Source organism: Puntigrus tetrazona, unplaced genomic scaffold (assembly GCF_018831695.1).
Source record: "Puntigrus tetrazona isolate hp1 unplaced genomic scaffold, ASM1883169v1 S000000001, whole genome shotgun sequence".
Taxonomy (NCBI): domain Eukaryota; kingdom Metazoa; phylum Chordata; class Actinopteri; order Cypriniformes; family Cyprinidae; genus Puntigrus; species Puntigrus tetrazona.
In genome coordinates this window covers 4700817-4715226 of record NW_025047681.1, presented here as the reverse complement: position 1 = coordinate 4715226, position 14410 = coordinate 4700817, and the positions used below count along the sequence as shown (strand labels likewise).

General features: G+C 39.2%; 1 protein-coding gene across 2 annotated transcripts in view; it reads left to right on the top strand.

The window, feature by feature from the left end:
* Positions 1-12254, top strand: part of LOC122331506 (E3 ubiquitin-protein ligase rnf213-alpha-like) — a 41663-nt gene extending 29409 nt beyond the window's left edge. For both annotated transcript variants that reach the window (XM_043228939.1, XM_043228938.1), the window contains exons 49-67: positions 7-129; positions 367-477; positions 1667-1909; positions 1981-2071; positions 2588-2622; positions 2775-2875; positions 3779-3935; positions 5785-5959; positions 6051-6145; positions 6736-6987; positions 8499-8631; positions 8933-9013; positions 9130-9310; positions 10231-10432; positions 10550-10627; positions 10758-10955; positions 11090-11179; positions 11254-11432; positions 11721-12254. In XM_043228939.1, the coding sequence (XP_043084874.1) occupies positions 7-129; positions 367-477; positions 1667-1909; positions 1981-2071; positions 2588-2622; positions 2775-2875; positions 3779-3935; positions 5785-5959; positions 6051-6145; positions 6736-6987; positions 8499-8631; positions 8933-9013; positions 9130-9310; positions 10231-10432; positions 10550-10627; positions 10758-10955; positions 11090-11179; positions 11254-11432; positions 11721-11862 (2667 nt within the window). In that variant the 3' untranslated portion in view covers positions 11863-12254. The remainder of the gene's footprint in view (positions 1-6; positions 130-366; positions 478-1666; positions 1910-1980; positions 2072-2587; positions 2623-2774; positions 2876-3778; positions 3936-5784; positions 5960-6050; positions 6146-6735; positions 6988-8498; positions 8632-8932; positions 9014-9129; positions 9311-10230; positions 10433-10549; positions 10628-10757; positions 10956-11089; positions 11180-11253; positions 11433-11720) is intronic.
* Positions 12255-14410: the final 2156 nt, after the last annotated feature.

Genomic DNA, 14410 nt, shown 5'->3' with positions numbered 1-14410 from the left:
TCTCAGAATCAAGATGACGTCAAAATTGACCACTATATAGCATGTGGACTGGACTACAAAATGATCAGAGATGCAGTAGCCAAAGCCATGTTGGATTGCAACATGGATGAAATAAAGAAAGCGATTAAGGTATTTTTACACACACACACACACACACACACATGCGCTATGTATGTCCCAACCGTAGAGCCACATAGGGCAGGATGCATCTGTATAACAGTGACTATCAACAGAATTTTTTCTTTAAATGGTTTGTGACGTTCCAGTTGGATTTGGATGTCACATTAGACGGTAGTAAGACTAGGTTTGGAACAGAGCTATTGTGTCTCTGATAATTGGTTTATGTGCTTTTATATTTATCTAAAGGATTGTAAAAGCATACCCACGAAGAAAGCTGTTTATCTGCTAATGGCTTTATTCAGAGAAGTCACCTTCCTGTACACAAATGGAAACACCAACTTGGAACCTAAACCTGAGGTAAAAACACAAACATGATACACAAAATATTTGTGCTTTTCGAATCTGAAGTACTGCTACATGGATTTAGAAGAACATAATGACATGAGGGTTGTTTCCCAGACAGAGATAAAGGCTAGTCCTAGACTAAAATGGCAATTTAAACCAGATTGAAAGAAATCAGCTTTCTCTGTCATGGTTTTTAATAGTCTCAGACTTAGTCTTCCTCCAGGAAATCTGGACTACACTAAGGACTAAATTGGGTCATTAATCTGAAGTGAATCCTGCCTCCTGATTTATGTCGTGATTGTTCATATTTACAAAGGGTGCCAATACTTTTGATGCATAAAGGCGGCTGAACTGTATACTGCAGTGTTAATCATTCTGATAGTAATACAAAAAACACACACACTTTCATTGAAGTAAATGGAAAGGAATAGAAATCTCATTATAAAAGAAATGTTTTTCTTTTTGCCCACAATTATTGACACTTTCTTATTCAGTACCTTTAGCAATCTTCTTTTTCCAATTTGAGTTTCTTCTGTAACAACTTGATTTCCTGATGATTAGAACTCTTTAATTATTGTCCTTATGTTGAAAATGGAAATGTTTTTGCTTTAGCTTTAATACTTTGTGCTATTTTTTACTTCATATTTTGCAAAGCTTGATCTCATAGTGGTCACTTTGTGCTTTTAGCGCTCTACCAACCCATAAAATTACTCATCTCACCAAACCTGTGTCCAACCTTAAAAATATACCACTCCTACCAAATCTGGCCTTAACCTAACTTCTATCACACATCAATATTAACCAACCAATGGTCTTACCCACACCACCAAACTTACCTGTGTGGGCCAGAAGTCACCAAGTAACACATCCGCTCTGCGCTTGTCATGGCATTGGTTCACCAGCTGAACAGACAGATCAACAATAACCACATATACAGTAAATGAAAACTGTAATGTTTGTCGAGTGAAATTTCAATCCAGTAAGTGGTAAAGGCTTGTGCAGTCGTTAAAAGTGCTGATCCACCTTCAATGCTTTGATCATATAACTGAATATGATCTAGATGTAGTACTTGATAAAAATGTCTTTTTTTTTTTTTTTTTTTTTCACCTTTGCTTTTCATGAAAAGCAATCTACTTTCAAGTGTTAATAAAAAAAAAAACACTTCCTGATGTTCATGCATTTTGTTTTTTGTTCTCTATAGCAACGTGCCGGCCTTGGAGAGTTTATCAAAAGCACAGACATCTTTGTCAATGATGAAACAAAAGAGTTTGCTGAAGCACTGGTGAATAATAATCTCAGTGCCCTGCGTGTACATACTCAGATGTCAGACAGAGAGCTTCTTCTGGTGGAGGTTACGGTTCACATGGCTGCAGTCCTGTTGTGTGGAAATCTGATTTTACTTGAGCCGCTGCAGCAGCTGGCTCTGTCCCCACAAAACATGGCGGTATGAACCCTTCATATTATGAAACTGTGGAGTGACTAGAGTGATTTATGAGGGTGATGTTTTCCTCGCAGGCTTCATTCATTCCAACTATGCCAGATGACATGTTGGCTGTTGCCCAGCAGACCATTAAAGGCCTGGATGGCAGGGATGTCAAGTGGTATAGTGAGTGGATTAAGATTCTCTGTAATGCAGAATCAAGATTTGTCAAAATTATATACACCTGGGGCCCCCAGTATTTGATGTCTAAAATCATAGATTAGTCTGAATACTCGATTGTGATTGACTGGCTGGCAAATATGCAGTAAAACAGTTTAATGTCCAGGTAGTTCCAAGTCAGTTTAATCACCTTTCCACTTTTCAATGGAGATGTTATGTCATTGACTGATGTCATGGGGGTCCCGTTGGGAGCCCAATCACCTCTCAGGATTAATAAGTAAACAGTAAAAGAAAACCTAACTGAAAACATTTTGACTGACGCAATTTTGTTTGGTAATATTATACAGACCAATGTGTATTTGATTGTCTGTTATATAGACTAATCGGATACAAAATAGATTTGCTTTGGGCAAACAAGGCAGTGTAATTTTGACAGATCCTTGGCACTGACAAGCGGTTCTGCATTTGAACATTTTTACATGTTTTTAAATTAATTCTTAATGTCTTCTTTGTTTTTAACAGCCTGTCCTAATGGTCATCCATGTGTTGTTGATGCGGTAGGGTGACTTCATTTCTATTTCTATTTTGGCATGGCATTAAGTACACACAATAAAAGTCACAGAACACAGCATCAGTTTTAATTTAATATGATCAAAATGATGTTTTTTGTCTCAAATGAAACATTTATCATCTTCATGCCTCTGTCCAGTGTGGGCTGCCCATGGAGTCTGGCCGCTGTATTGAATGTAATGCAGTAATAGGCGGCACAGACCATAAACCTGTTGATGGCTTCCAAACCATGCAGACGCAGTGAGTTTTCACTCTTGCACCAAATGCTTGTTGTTAAAGGCATGTAAGATTTTGACTCTACTAAAGCAGAAAAAGATCAAAACATGTTTTTAAATATTTGCATAGATGTTAACTTGTTTATCTGAAGAGCAATGTACAGTCAGTTATTCACCTTTGAATATGTGTGTTCCGTCCTGAATGTAGGTCTCTGTTTTGGTTTGTGAAACGTCCGCTGCCAATTTACCCAATTGTATTTCAAAACCCCATATTGCCAGTTGGAAATACAGCGTAATGCATTTTTCATCGTCATATGCACTCATTTCTGTTGGTGTCATCAATCTGATGACCTGCATGTGCAACAAGTCTGAGGAGGAGGGGTCTGTGGAGAAATTTGGACTGCAATACCTAGTTCAACCATTAGTTGTCTATTCTACAGCACCTGTAATTTGTGTTTTTATCAAGTTTAATTTATTATCTGACTATCTGAAATATTTTTTTTCTGATTGGTCACTCACCATATAACTTGTTCCTTTGTATGGATTTCTGGGAACTTTACAGTCCGGTTCAATTTGGAAACTTTAGTTATGCATCTGTTATCATGAGCTAATGATGAACAGGATTTTTTTAACAGCGGGTTACTAATATAATAATAGTGTAATAGTACAGCAAATTCTCAAAATGAAGAATGATACATATGCATAGTTTAATCAAAATGAACCAAGGTTATTAAATCAATTGAAGTTAATATATGGGACTTTATTGTAAAGTGTTATTTAATGTATTTACAAAACTTGCAACTTTTTTTTTTTTTTTTTTTTTTTTTTTTTTTTGGCTGAAAATTCCCCTACTAAAAGGTGCTGTATAGCTGTTTTAGTGGTAATTGTTTGAGTTGTTTCATGAGTTGGAGGCAATTGTTCTTTGCAGAGCTGACCGGACTAAGTCAGGACACATTCTGGGTGATGCACAACGTCGTGACCAGCCTGACATGCAGGACACTAAGAATATGTCACCTGCTCCTTTCGCTCTTATCAGACTGCTCACACACATGTCCATGCTGCTGGGAGATCGAAAAGACCCTCAGGTATTACATTCTTTATAGTGGACCGTTTATGGTTTTGTTGCAGGCACAAAAAAAATATACTCGGGGAAAATTACCATTTGCCTTCAAAATATTTAGTGTGAGTTAGAGCTTCCGAAAAGTAGAGTATACTAATTAATATACTAATAGAAAAAATCGGATTCATGGTCATTTCAGGGCAGTTTCCTAGTTCAGGAAGCTTCATCATTCAGGATTGTCTCAAAACCTTGTTTAAGAGATCAGAGTTTATGACTGAGACTGTCATAAAATGCTGTCTAGGGTAGATAAAAGGCTTAAAAACTTCTGTAAAAAATAAAATGTAAATAAATATTTAAATTCACCATCACCAATTACAAGACACATCCCCCAGCACTGTGGCAAATCAACAACTGGCAGACGACCTGAACGAGTTCTGCTGCAGGTTTGAAAAGAAACCATTCTCACTTTCTGCAATCCTCCTCTCCCCCACACTTGCCTTTCAACTTGGCAAAGATGACGTGTACCAGGTCTTCAGGAAAAACAAGAGAAGAAAGGCACCAGGCCCAGACGTTGTGACTCCAGCTTGTCTGAAAACCTGTGCCGACCAACTGGCCTCCATCTTCACTCAGATCCTCAACAGATCACTGGAGCTGTGTGTAGTGCCTTCATGCTTCAAACGCTCCACCATCATCCCCATCCCAAAGAAACCCCAAATTCCTGGACTTAATGATTTCAGACCCGTGGCTCTAATGTTTGTGGTCATGAAATCATTTGAAAAACTGGTCTTGGGTTATCTCAAGGACTTTACTGGAACCCCTGCAGTTTGCCTACAGAGCAAACAGGTCAGTGGAGGATGCAGTCAATATGGGACTGCATTATGTTCTGAAACACCTAGACAGTCCAGGGACTTTGTGGACTTTAGCTTGGCCTTCAACACTATCATCCCAAACCTCCTCCACATCAAATTAACCCAGCTATGGCTGCCCACCTCCATCTGTCAGTTTATCAGCAGCTTCCTGACAGACAGACAGCAGTTAGTGAAGCTGGGAAAATTCTCATCCAGCACTGGAGCCCCTCAGGGTTATGTCCTCTTCCCAATGTTCTTCTCCATCTACACCAATGACTGCACCTCTGAAGACCCCTCTGTCAAACTCCTGAAGTTTGCGGACGACACCACAGTCATCGGCCTCATACAGGACGGTGATGAGTCTGCTTACAGGAGGTCAAAGAGCTGGGTGAATGGTGAGCTTGGAGCTCAACACGCTCAAAATAGTGGAGATGATAGAACCCCCCTGCACTCCCCCCACTCACCATCATGGACAGCACAGTAGTAACAGTGGAGTCATTCAGGTTCCTGGGCACCATCATCTCCCAGAACCTGAAGTGGGACACTCACGTTGACTCCATTGTGAAAAAGGCCCAGCAGAGATTGTACTTGCTACAGGAACTCCTAAAACAGTTCTTTACTTAAAGGCTCCGTCAAAATAGTGTTACCACTTTTGGGATGTAATGGTTCTCAGGGGGAAAAAAAATATTGTTTGCTACACACTCAATTGTATTATGATTATATTTAGCTTTTTTTCTATTCAAGTTGGTGATTTTTGTATAGTATGTTTTAGTAGTTAAATTTAGTGAGAAAAATTTCAACACTGGTTAATAATGCAGTTGTTGTACTGTTATGTACAATTTGTGACTTTGGCATCACACTGCGGAGTCTTTTTTTTTTTTTTTTTTTATCAAAAGTTCTGTTTATAACGTTTATATTTTGGCACACAATGAAGAGCATTTATGTCCTGTATATTTGTTCTCACTATAAGTTGCTCTCACTAAGTATCCCTAACTTCACTCCACATTCTTGCATGTTTCTATGTAGAGTATCAAGCAGATCATCAAGCCTGCTGTGCCAGATCTCGGGCCATTCCTGATGGCCCATCTTTTGAAGGACATGGAGCAGCTGAGCAGAGCTCTGGGTAGAGGAGTGGATGATACGATCAGTACCATCCATTTGACCATCCATGATCTACTGGAACCCCGTCAGACGGGCCAGTGTAAGAGTTCCCAAAACTCACCTTACATTTGCACATGCTGTATTAATTTCCTGTGAGACATATTCTAGAAATGTTTTGTTTCTACAAACAGGGCCTGTTCCTTATGATAAAACCCTTTCTTCTAAAGAGGCAAGAAATGGATGGGAAAATGTCATGAATAATGAAGTCATTACTCATCAGCTGAAGGTTCATAACATGCTTTCATTTATTGTTACGTATCCAGTATTTTAAATGTCATGTTTGGTTTTGCATTTTCTCATGTATTTCCATGATTTAGCATTATGTCTGAAATGGACAGAAAACGTTGATGTCACGTTCCTTATGGCGCATGATGCCTTTTGTGTTGTTGGCAGTCACTACCAGACATTGGTTTGTGGTGTTAGCATGCAAAAGCCTCTGCCAACAAGGTGCGGTTTTATTGCAAATAGACAATCCGTTAAATCTGATATGGCCAGGTCCATTTGGAAAAAGCAGATTTATTTTAAATTACCCGAAACCCGAGGCAACTTATATCGGTAGTCGGATCTCGGGTTTTCAGATCCAAGTGGACCCATGAAGATTTCTAGTTCACAGTACATGCTGCACAAAAGCTGGAGGATTTCAGAAATATCAATATAAAAAGATTCATAATTTTTATTTTTTTTTATTTTTTTTTTCAAATATTAACTTAAACTTTTTTGTCAGCTGAACCTCTTGAAGCTCCCCTTGAGGTTTTGTCAACCTCTGGATTACTGAAATGACTGAGTTGAAGCTCTACTTTTCATTCTTTCTCTCAGGTTCTGGAGAAACGGCTACAGGAAGTGAACAAATTCATAAGGAAAGATGAGCGAGTGTCCTCTAATCCAGTGATGAAGCTGACTTTTGGGAAACCAGAGATTTTCCTGAGCTCTTTATCCCAGAACTCCCTTATCCATAATTCATCCATCTGGAGCTGCAGGAGGAAGGTCACCGTGTCGAGTCTGGCTCACATTGTGGAGCAGAACAATGGCCGGGACACTTTACCTATGCTCTGGAGGTTCCTACAAAAGGTAAAATATTATTGGTGGGTTTATCTGAAGTTATTTCACTATAATAAAGCAGCATGGGGACAAAAAATAAGTTGAACAGGTGTAGAGGAATTTTAAGAAATAAGGATTACAAAATCACTTTTCTATTTTTTTTTTTAATGTCCAAAAGAGAGTTTTCTAAATGATGTACAGATTTCAAGATAGGACAAGAACAAGTTCAACTGAATATATAGTTGAATAAACGTGATTATATTCACAGAAAAATACCCTCTGAGCCATCCTACTCATGTTGGCTCCACAGTACTTCATGAAGAGGGGGAAGAAATGTGTTGCACACAATGCATGACAAAGAGTTATTGAATGCTACGTATCATCTTTGTAACAGATCTTACTAGAGACACGCTAACATCTGACACCGCACAGATATGCAGTAGCACCAGAAAAAGAAGTTTGTCCATTAACAGCGGAGTTTAAAATGTTACACTACATTCCGCCGTCACTGATAATACCTATTCCTCTGGATAAATATAAGATGTGTGTGTCGTAGTTTCATAAGACAAAGGTTTAAGAACATAGTTATGAATGGATTTTGATGGACTTTTGTGATCTCTCTTTGTTTCACCCACTGCTGCATCAGTAAAGAATTTTTATGGTGGTCACGGGCCAAAATTAGGAATCAGTCTGTTTGTGGGTGAAGGGTAGAAACTGCATTTTGACCAATGAGAAGTCCTGTCATTCCCGGGCTTTTTACCAAAGGTCTTCATCTTGCTTTTTAAGAGGTATCTGGCAGTTGTCCTGACATCTTTATCTGATGGCGTTGGACAGTTTGCTTATGTTAGTCCACCAAGATCCAATCAACATGTAGCAAACCTTTTGTTCACTTTTGTTCCCTGCCATAACCTGGGTCCTAAAATGTGCTGTCCACTAAAGACCCTATACTCAAAACGCTCTTTTATTTCCTTCTTGGACAATCAACCAATCAATCACAGTCTTCAAAAGACTATGATAGCTAGCAACAGGGTCAACCCGCCTCCTCACAAAGATAAAAGTATTTTTCTTTTCCTCACACAGAGTTGCTCTTAGATTGGTCCTCAATCACTTAAGCAAAGACTTACTTTTTCAAGATAAATTAGGAACTCTCTAAGAGGATTCTTAGAATCTTTAAGAATATGGGCCCTGGTCTCTGATCCAGTGTGCGGGGTGACTAAAGTCCTCCTGTAGCGAATCCATGCATTTTTGTACGATACGTAACTATATTTTAAAATGTAAAAAGCAATTTTCTCTCACGTCTGCTGTCTGTGAAAAGGGAGGACTTTATTCACCCCTGGAGCCTTGTGAAGGACATTTTATTACGAATATGCATTATTAACTGTCTTTTATATATACTTTGCAAGAAATGTAGCACTGTAGTACTGGTTTCAGTTTTTTATATGACTTCACCATCATGGTTTGCTTGTTGGTTTGTTGTGGATTGTTTGTGAATGTAACAAATAATTGTGTGACTGATCTAGCCAGTACACTGTTATTTACAGGAAGCAGAGTTACGGCTAGTGAAGTTCCTTCCAGACATCTTGGTTCTCCAGAAGGATTTGGTAAAGAAGTTCCAGAATGTAACAGAATTAACCTTCAAAACCATAGGAGATTTTCTGGATAGCCATAAAGAAGGTACTACACAACTGGTCATGGAGAATGAAGAAATCATTTGCCATGGATTGTGGAGGGGGGAGTTCACTCCAGCCCTAATTAAACACAAATTAACATAATAATCAAGTTTAAAATCAAGAGTTAGATTAGGCTGGAGATTGAGCTCTGCAAGAAAGTAAATCTATTATTTAACTTGTTTTTGATAATTTACCCATTTTAGTGCAAAAGTCTTTAGAAACCCTGCAAGCATATTGCTTTTCTCTATAAATAATGATTATTTTCACTGTAAACCCAGTAATAATGTCTTACTTTCAACCAACAGCTTCACTAGCATGGTATAAAAAGTCCATAAACATCTTCTTGTCAACATGGAACCAGCTCAGGGTATCTCTGGCCACTGCAGGTAAACCGTCCTCTACATACAGTACCAACTCTATTTAACAGTAGTCTAAAACAATTTCTTTGGCAGATGAGCCATGTTTATTGTTTTCTGTTGATGAATTAATATGTTTCTCTCAGGAGAGATAAAGCTGCCGGCTGAATACACTCAAAAGGATCTGAGTCTGGACACTGACCTGCAGGTGCTTTTACCACAGAGACGTGATCTGGGCCTGTGCTCCACTGCCCTGGTCAGCTACCTCATCAGCCTTCACAATGACCTTGTGTACACTGTGGAAAAACACACAGGAGAAGAGTCTGGGTAAGGAGTAGTGGTTGTCCGATAGCAGATGTAACTTGATTTATTTTAATATTTAAGAAATTTGAAAAAAAAACCATTATAATTGTTATTTTACACATTTATATTTTACTTTATGACAAAGTATTTTTCACAAATAAATATTTAATACATATTAAATAACATTATAATTGAAGTAAAGGGAGACGTCACGTCGGTGATCGATGAATTGGGTGTGTACTTTGTGTTCAGCTGCAGTTGGATGCAATCAGTGCATGCCAGTGTGCATTGGCTCATTTAGTATAATATAATATATAACATAAGTGTAATGAATGGAGCGCATATTCAGATTTTCGCTGAGGAGCTGAGCCAGTAACTTGACCGCTTAAGCAAGAGCAGAGTAGTTAAACAAGCACACCTGAAGCCGGACCTCTCAGTGCTTCTACCCGTTTGGGGTGAGAACACAGGAGGATGCTGACTCCACACGCAGGCAAATGTGTTAGGTGTCGCCCAGCCCACAGCGCCACTAGCCAATGCCCAGTAGGATGCCACACTTCTTTTAGGTTGGGTTTGCAACCTGAGGGGGCAGGGCACACCTAGCGCTTGGTAAGCCAGGGTGATGGCATCCACTATCCAGCGGGCCATCCTCTGCTTGCAACGCATATTGAAAAAGATGAGCCATATAAACCCCTCGGTATGTGCTGCACCAGCTGCTCATTTATACTCTCAGTGAGCGCTTGCCAATGTGTCTTGTCTTGTTTTAATACACTCGAAGTAGACTGGTCTCTCGATGCGAGATCCCAATTCTCTGGGGACTGACGTGACTCAGAGTGACCAACTGAAAGGGATTATTGATAAAATACACACACTGGAAAAATGTACTTCAGTGCAGTAACAACAGTACTTGTCCACTTCAGTGTTTTTCTCTGTCCGGTTTCCATCAGTTACACAGTGAGCCCGGTTGACCTGACGGAGATGCATGTGATCCATTATGAGTATGAGCGGGATGTGCTTCCACTGATACTGTCCAACTGCCAGTACCGCATGGAGCGCGGACAGGAAACACTGATGGAGTACGACCTGCCCAACATCCAGCAACAGATCTTCACCCGCTTTCTACAGGGCAAACCTCTCATAACCCTAAATGTATGTCACAGCACTGCAAGGGTAGAAAAAGCATGTTCGGAGTTAAAAACAGATGTTTTTGAAGCTACAACAGAGATGCCTATTTTTCAAAATAAGCATTTATATTCATTTGTGTAGGGTATTCCGACAATGGTGAACAGACAGGACAGAAATTACGAGATCATATTCATGGATGTGAAGGGCAAAGTTCCACAAGTAAGTTGCATTATTTGTTTAATACTTATGTCAGCGCATTGGTTAAAGTTTTGTTAAACACGGGTCCAAAAAAGATTTCAATGCTCTTTATGAACATCCATGTTAAAATGTGGTGATTGTGCATCTAAAGGAGCCGCTGCAGGCTCTCACACAGCACAACCTCGTGAAGGAGCTGCAGTCCTACAGAGACGTGTGTGAGGCCCTGTCCACAGTCGAGCTGGCCCTGGGCTTCCTGGCCATGACCGGAGGAGAGCCCCGGGGACAGCTGGACACTTACTTGAGGGAGGTGCTACAGATGACGGACAACATTACCCCACATGTATTCGAGGTTGGTCATGAACGCACACTTATTGTTTTCTTTGGTGGAAGCAGAAATCCCAGAAACATCATAATTCCGCAAGTTTCCAAAAGCGTCAAAATCCAGCACGTGTAGCTAACAGCGGTCTGTGGACGTGTTTTCAGGCGTTGAGCAGGTGCAGTCTGAAACACTGTGTGGCGCTGTGGCAGCTCCTCAGCTCTCTGAAATCAGAGACCCTGCTGCGTCTGAAGGGGGTGAGACGCTCGACACTAAACACTGATGAGTGCTTCACTGAGTTAGTGTGTGACCGTGTTCATCTGCTCTTCAGGACCCGTTTAAGGACATCAGTGAAGACTACAAACATCCTCTGCAGGAGGAACACAAGACACCCCTCAAGAGTTTCTTGACCAAGTCCGGCGCCGCTGCCTTCCTGTTGGAGATTCATGAATTTCTGCTTTTAGTTCTGAAGAAAGCAAACGGCACGGACACCTTCAGGCCCGACTGGGGGTAAGACAGAATCACACACAACACGTTGTTCATTAATGAGATTGATTGATTGATTTTTCACTGTAATAACTGTTTCATTTCTCATCTGACCACATCTGTCAAGTGTACTAAAACATGCTGATCAAGGGGAAATCATTGAAATTCATAACTTAATTCCTTGAACGTTTCGTGAGCCTTCGGTAAAAAATATGGCTACATCAATTCGTGTCCTGTATGTTTTCCTCCTCTGTACGTCACTGTCATATGTAGAGATGTGTTCTCACGGACTGATCTCTGTCTGTCCTCCAGTCTGAAAATCACTGTGGTCTCCTACATGGAGCGGAAGGATCTGGACGTTCCTGTGGAGGTGGACGACTTCTTCCCTGAAGAGATTCCTCTCTCGCAGTGCACTGAAGTGTGGAAGTTCTCAGCTCTTCTCAGAAGTGCTTGATCCAACGTCTAACTTTGGTTTCTGTCTGGTCTGTTTTCTATTAGACACAACTGATGACCTACACGTTTACAACCGTTTTAGATTAAGATGAGTTCATTCACTTACACGCAACACTGTATTCACTGATCTTATAGTCATGATCTGTAATGAGAGGGAATGTCAAATCTGGGATTATGATCATGTTTGTCTTTTAAAATGATGTTTTTTGAGAAAGAAATGTCATTGCACGACTTAGTCTAGATTAAAGGGTGTTTAATACGATTTTTCATTTTCATGGGTTTTCTTTCTATTAGACAGGATTTCTGTGTAGAATCAGTGTTTCTATGATCAAGATGTTTTCCTCCCGTGACCTGCACTGATTTGAATAAAAATGCTGAATGTTTACCTTCAAAGCGATCGTGTAGTTTGTGAACGACGGATCTGATTGTTTCCACGATGATCATCTTCACTCCCGTGTGTCCATACACAATATAGCAAGTATGTATTTCCTACTAAAACTGTTCATGAAGACTGATTGCAAGATATCTTTAAAAAAATGGTGAAATTCAAGATGAGATTTGAGACAAAGCAAGCATAAGTAAATATATATTTATTAATGGTCAGATAATGAATATTAACACTAAATCTACCAAATAACAGTTTGTACTTAAAGCAGATAAATGATTTTAGTTTGTAGTTAAAGCAGCGATCATATTTACTCCTTTAGACCATAAGAGGGCAGTATATAACAAAATATTGACGTCTATGTCTACTTTAATAGCTGCCTATCTCACAGAGATTATACTCGAATCACTCCTTCAAACACGCATCACACGTGCCTGTACAAAGTGTTTTGTTTTTTTTTAATTCAATAATTACAGATTTATTTTTTTACTTGTTTTTTTTTTTTTTTTTTTAAAGTTACCTGTTTTTCTGCGTGTTAAAGTGGATGCAGCTGAAGGACGGTAGTTTTCTGCTGGTTATCTCTGGGGCAGCAGGAAGAAGATACACCTCAAGGTCGTGTGTGTCTGCAGGACACACACACACACACACACACACACACACAGAGCAGTCGTTCAGTCATTTAGATCACGCTTTTATGCAAAATGCAAGTACAATAGAAGCAATCAAAAGAGCTAAAAGTTGAAATATAACAATAAAAAGCTTTTTAAATGCACATACAACCATAAAACATCTCGGTCTCATTCAAACAGTGGTTTATTTGTTTATAACAGCTATGTGATTTTAATGTGATGTCTCCAGATGTCTGTGGGTGTTTAAAACAAGCTGAAAGTATTTCTGCACAGATCCTCTGCACCATTACATCAACATATGACTGCTTAAAACACGCATATATTAGTAGTAATTAAGCACATATTAATGTTTTATTATTCTACATCCCTTATTCTACCCAGTATCTAAACTTCACAACTAACTCGCTAACTACTAAGCAGCACATTTATTTTTATAGTTATTAGTGAATAAGTCTTGTAAAACGTTACCATGTTGATGACTAATCATTACAAAGCATCTTCACAGAAAATGCGGAGCAGATTATCAGTCCTGAATTACAACGTTTCATTGTTCTCCATGCATTCTGTGTAAGTATACATGGCTTGTTGGTTATTTTCCTCATTACACACTTTTTCACACATAACTTGGAGAACTACTTTTAAGAAGATGTTTTTACATTTTAGACACTTTAATGCTTAGGCTTCAGAAATAACATTCCTCACAAAGTTTGTTTTGCAAGGAAAGTGAAGTTGTGTAACTTTAAAAGTGCTCTGATGTAACCACACACAGTAGATCTATCCACTTTTAGTTACTAGTTTTTATACTGAAGTGTTTTAGACATGCACAAAAAAAAATCATAAACCAATAACATTTACATCTTGTTTTAAATATTCTGTATTCAATGTGTGAACAGTAAATGGATGACTATCAGTATACTGTCATATAAAGTATATGTGGCGAGTATTCTTAAACTTGAGTTTAAACGAAGCTGAAGTCAGGTTCCTGTTGGAGTCAGTGTGTGTAATCCAGCTGAAGACCTGATGGGAGCGCTCTAGATCTGCCGCTGAGAGAAACATCGAGGGTTAACACGAGCCGGAGCGAGTTCACAAAGGGTTTGTGTCGCATCTGTATTAAAGCAACTTAGCTTTAGAAAAAACGGCCATTTCTGAGACACACAACGTCATCTGTACTTCATCCACAGACTGAACCGAGAGTAAAGAGCTGCTTTTAGACCTGGGTCAACCAATCTTTCAAGCGCTTCTAACAATACAGATCCTGTCAAAGCAGACATACAGGTTTAAGACTGTACTAGGTTCTATGAAATCAATTTTTTTTGTATACGTATCTCCTCACAAGAAAGACAGGGTAGAGCAGATCGCAAAGATGATAAATATAAAGAATATACAAGAAAATACAAATCAAATAAAGAACAATATGCAATAAAAGAGAAAACAAGGAAGGATGAGTAAGATGAGCTGTATGCAATCGTCTTCAGAGTATAATGATGCAGTGAATCTGGCTTTGGGTTACTCTAAAGTTATCAATGATGATTGGT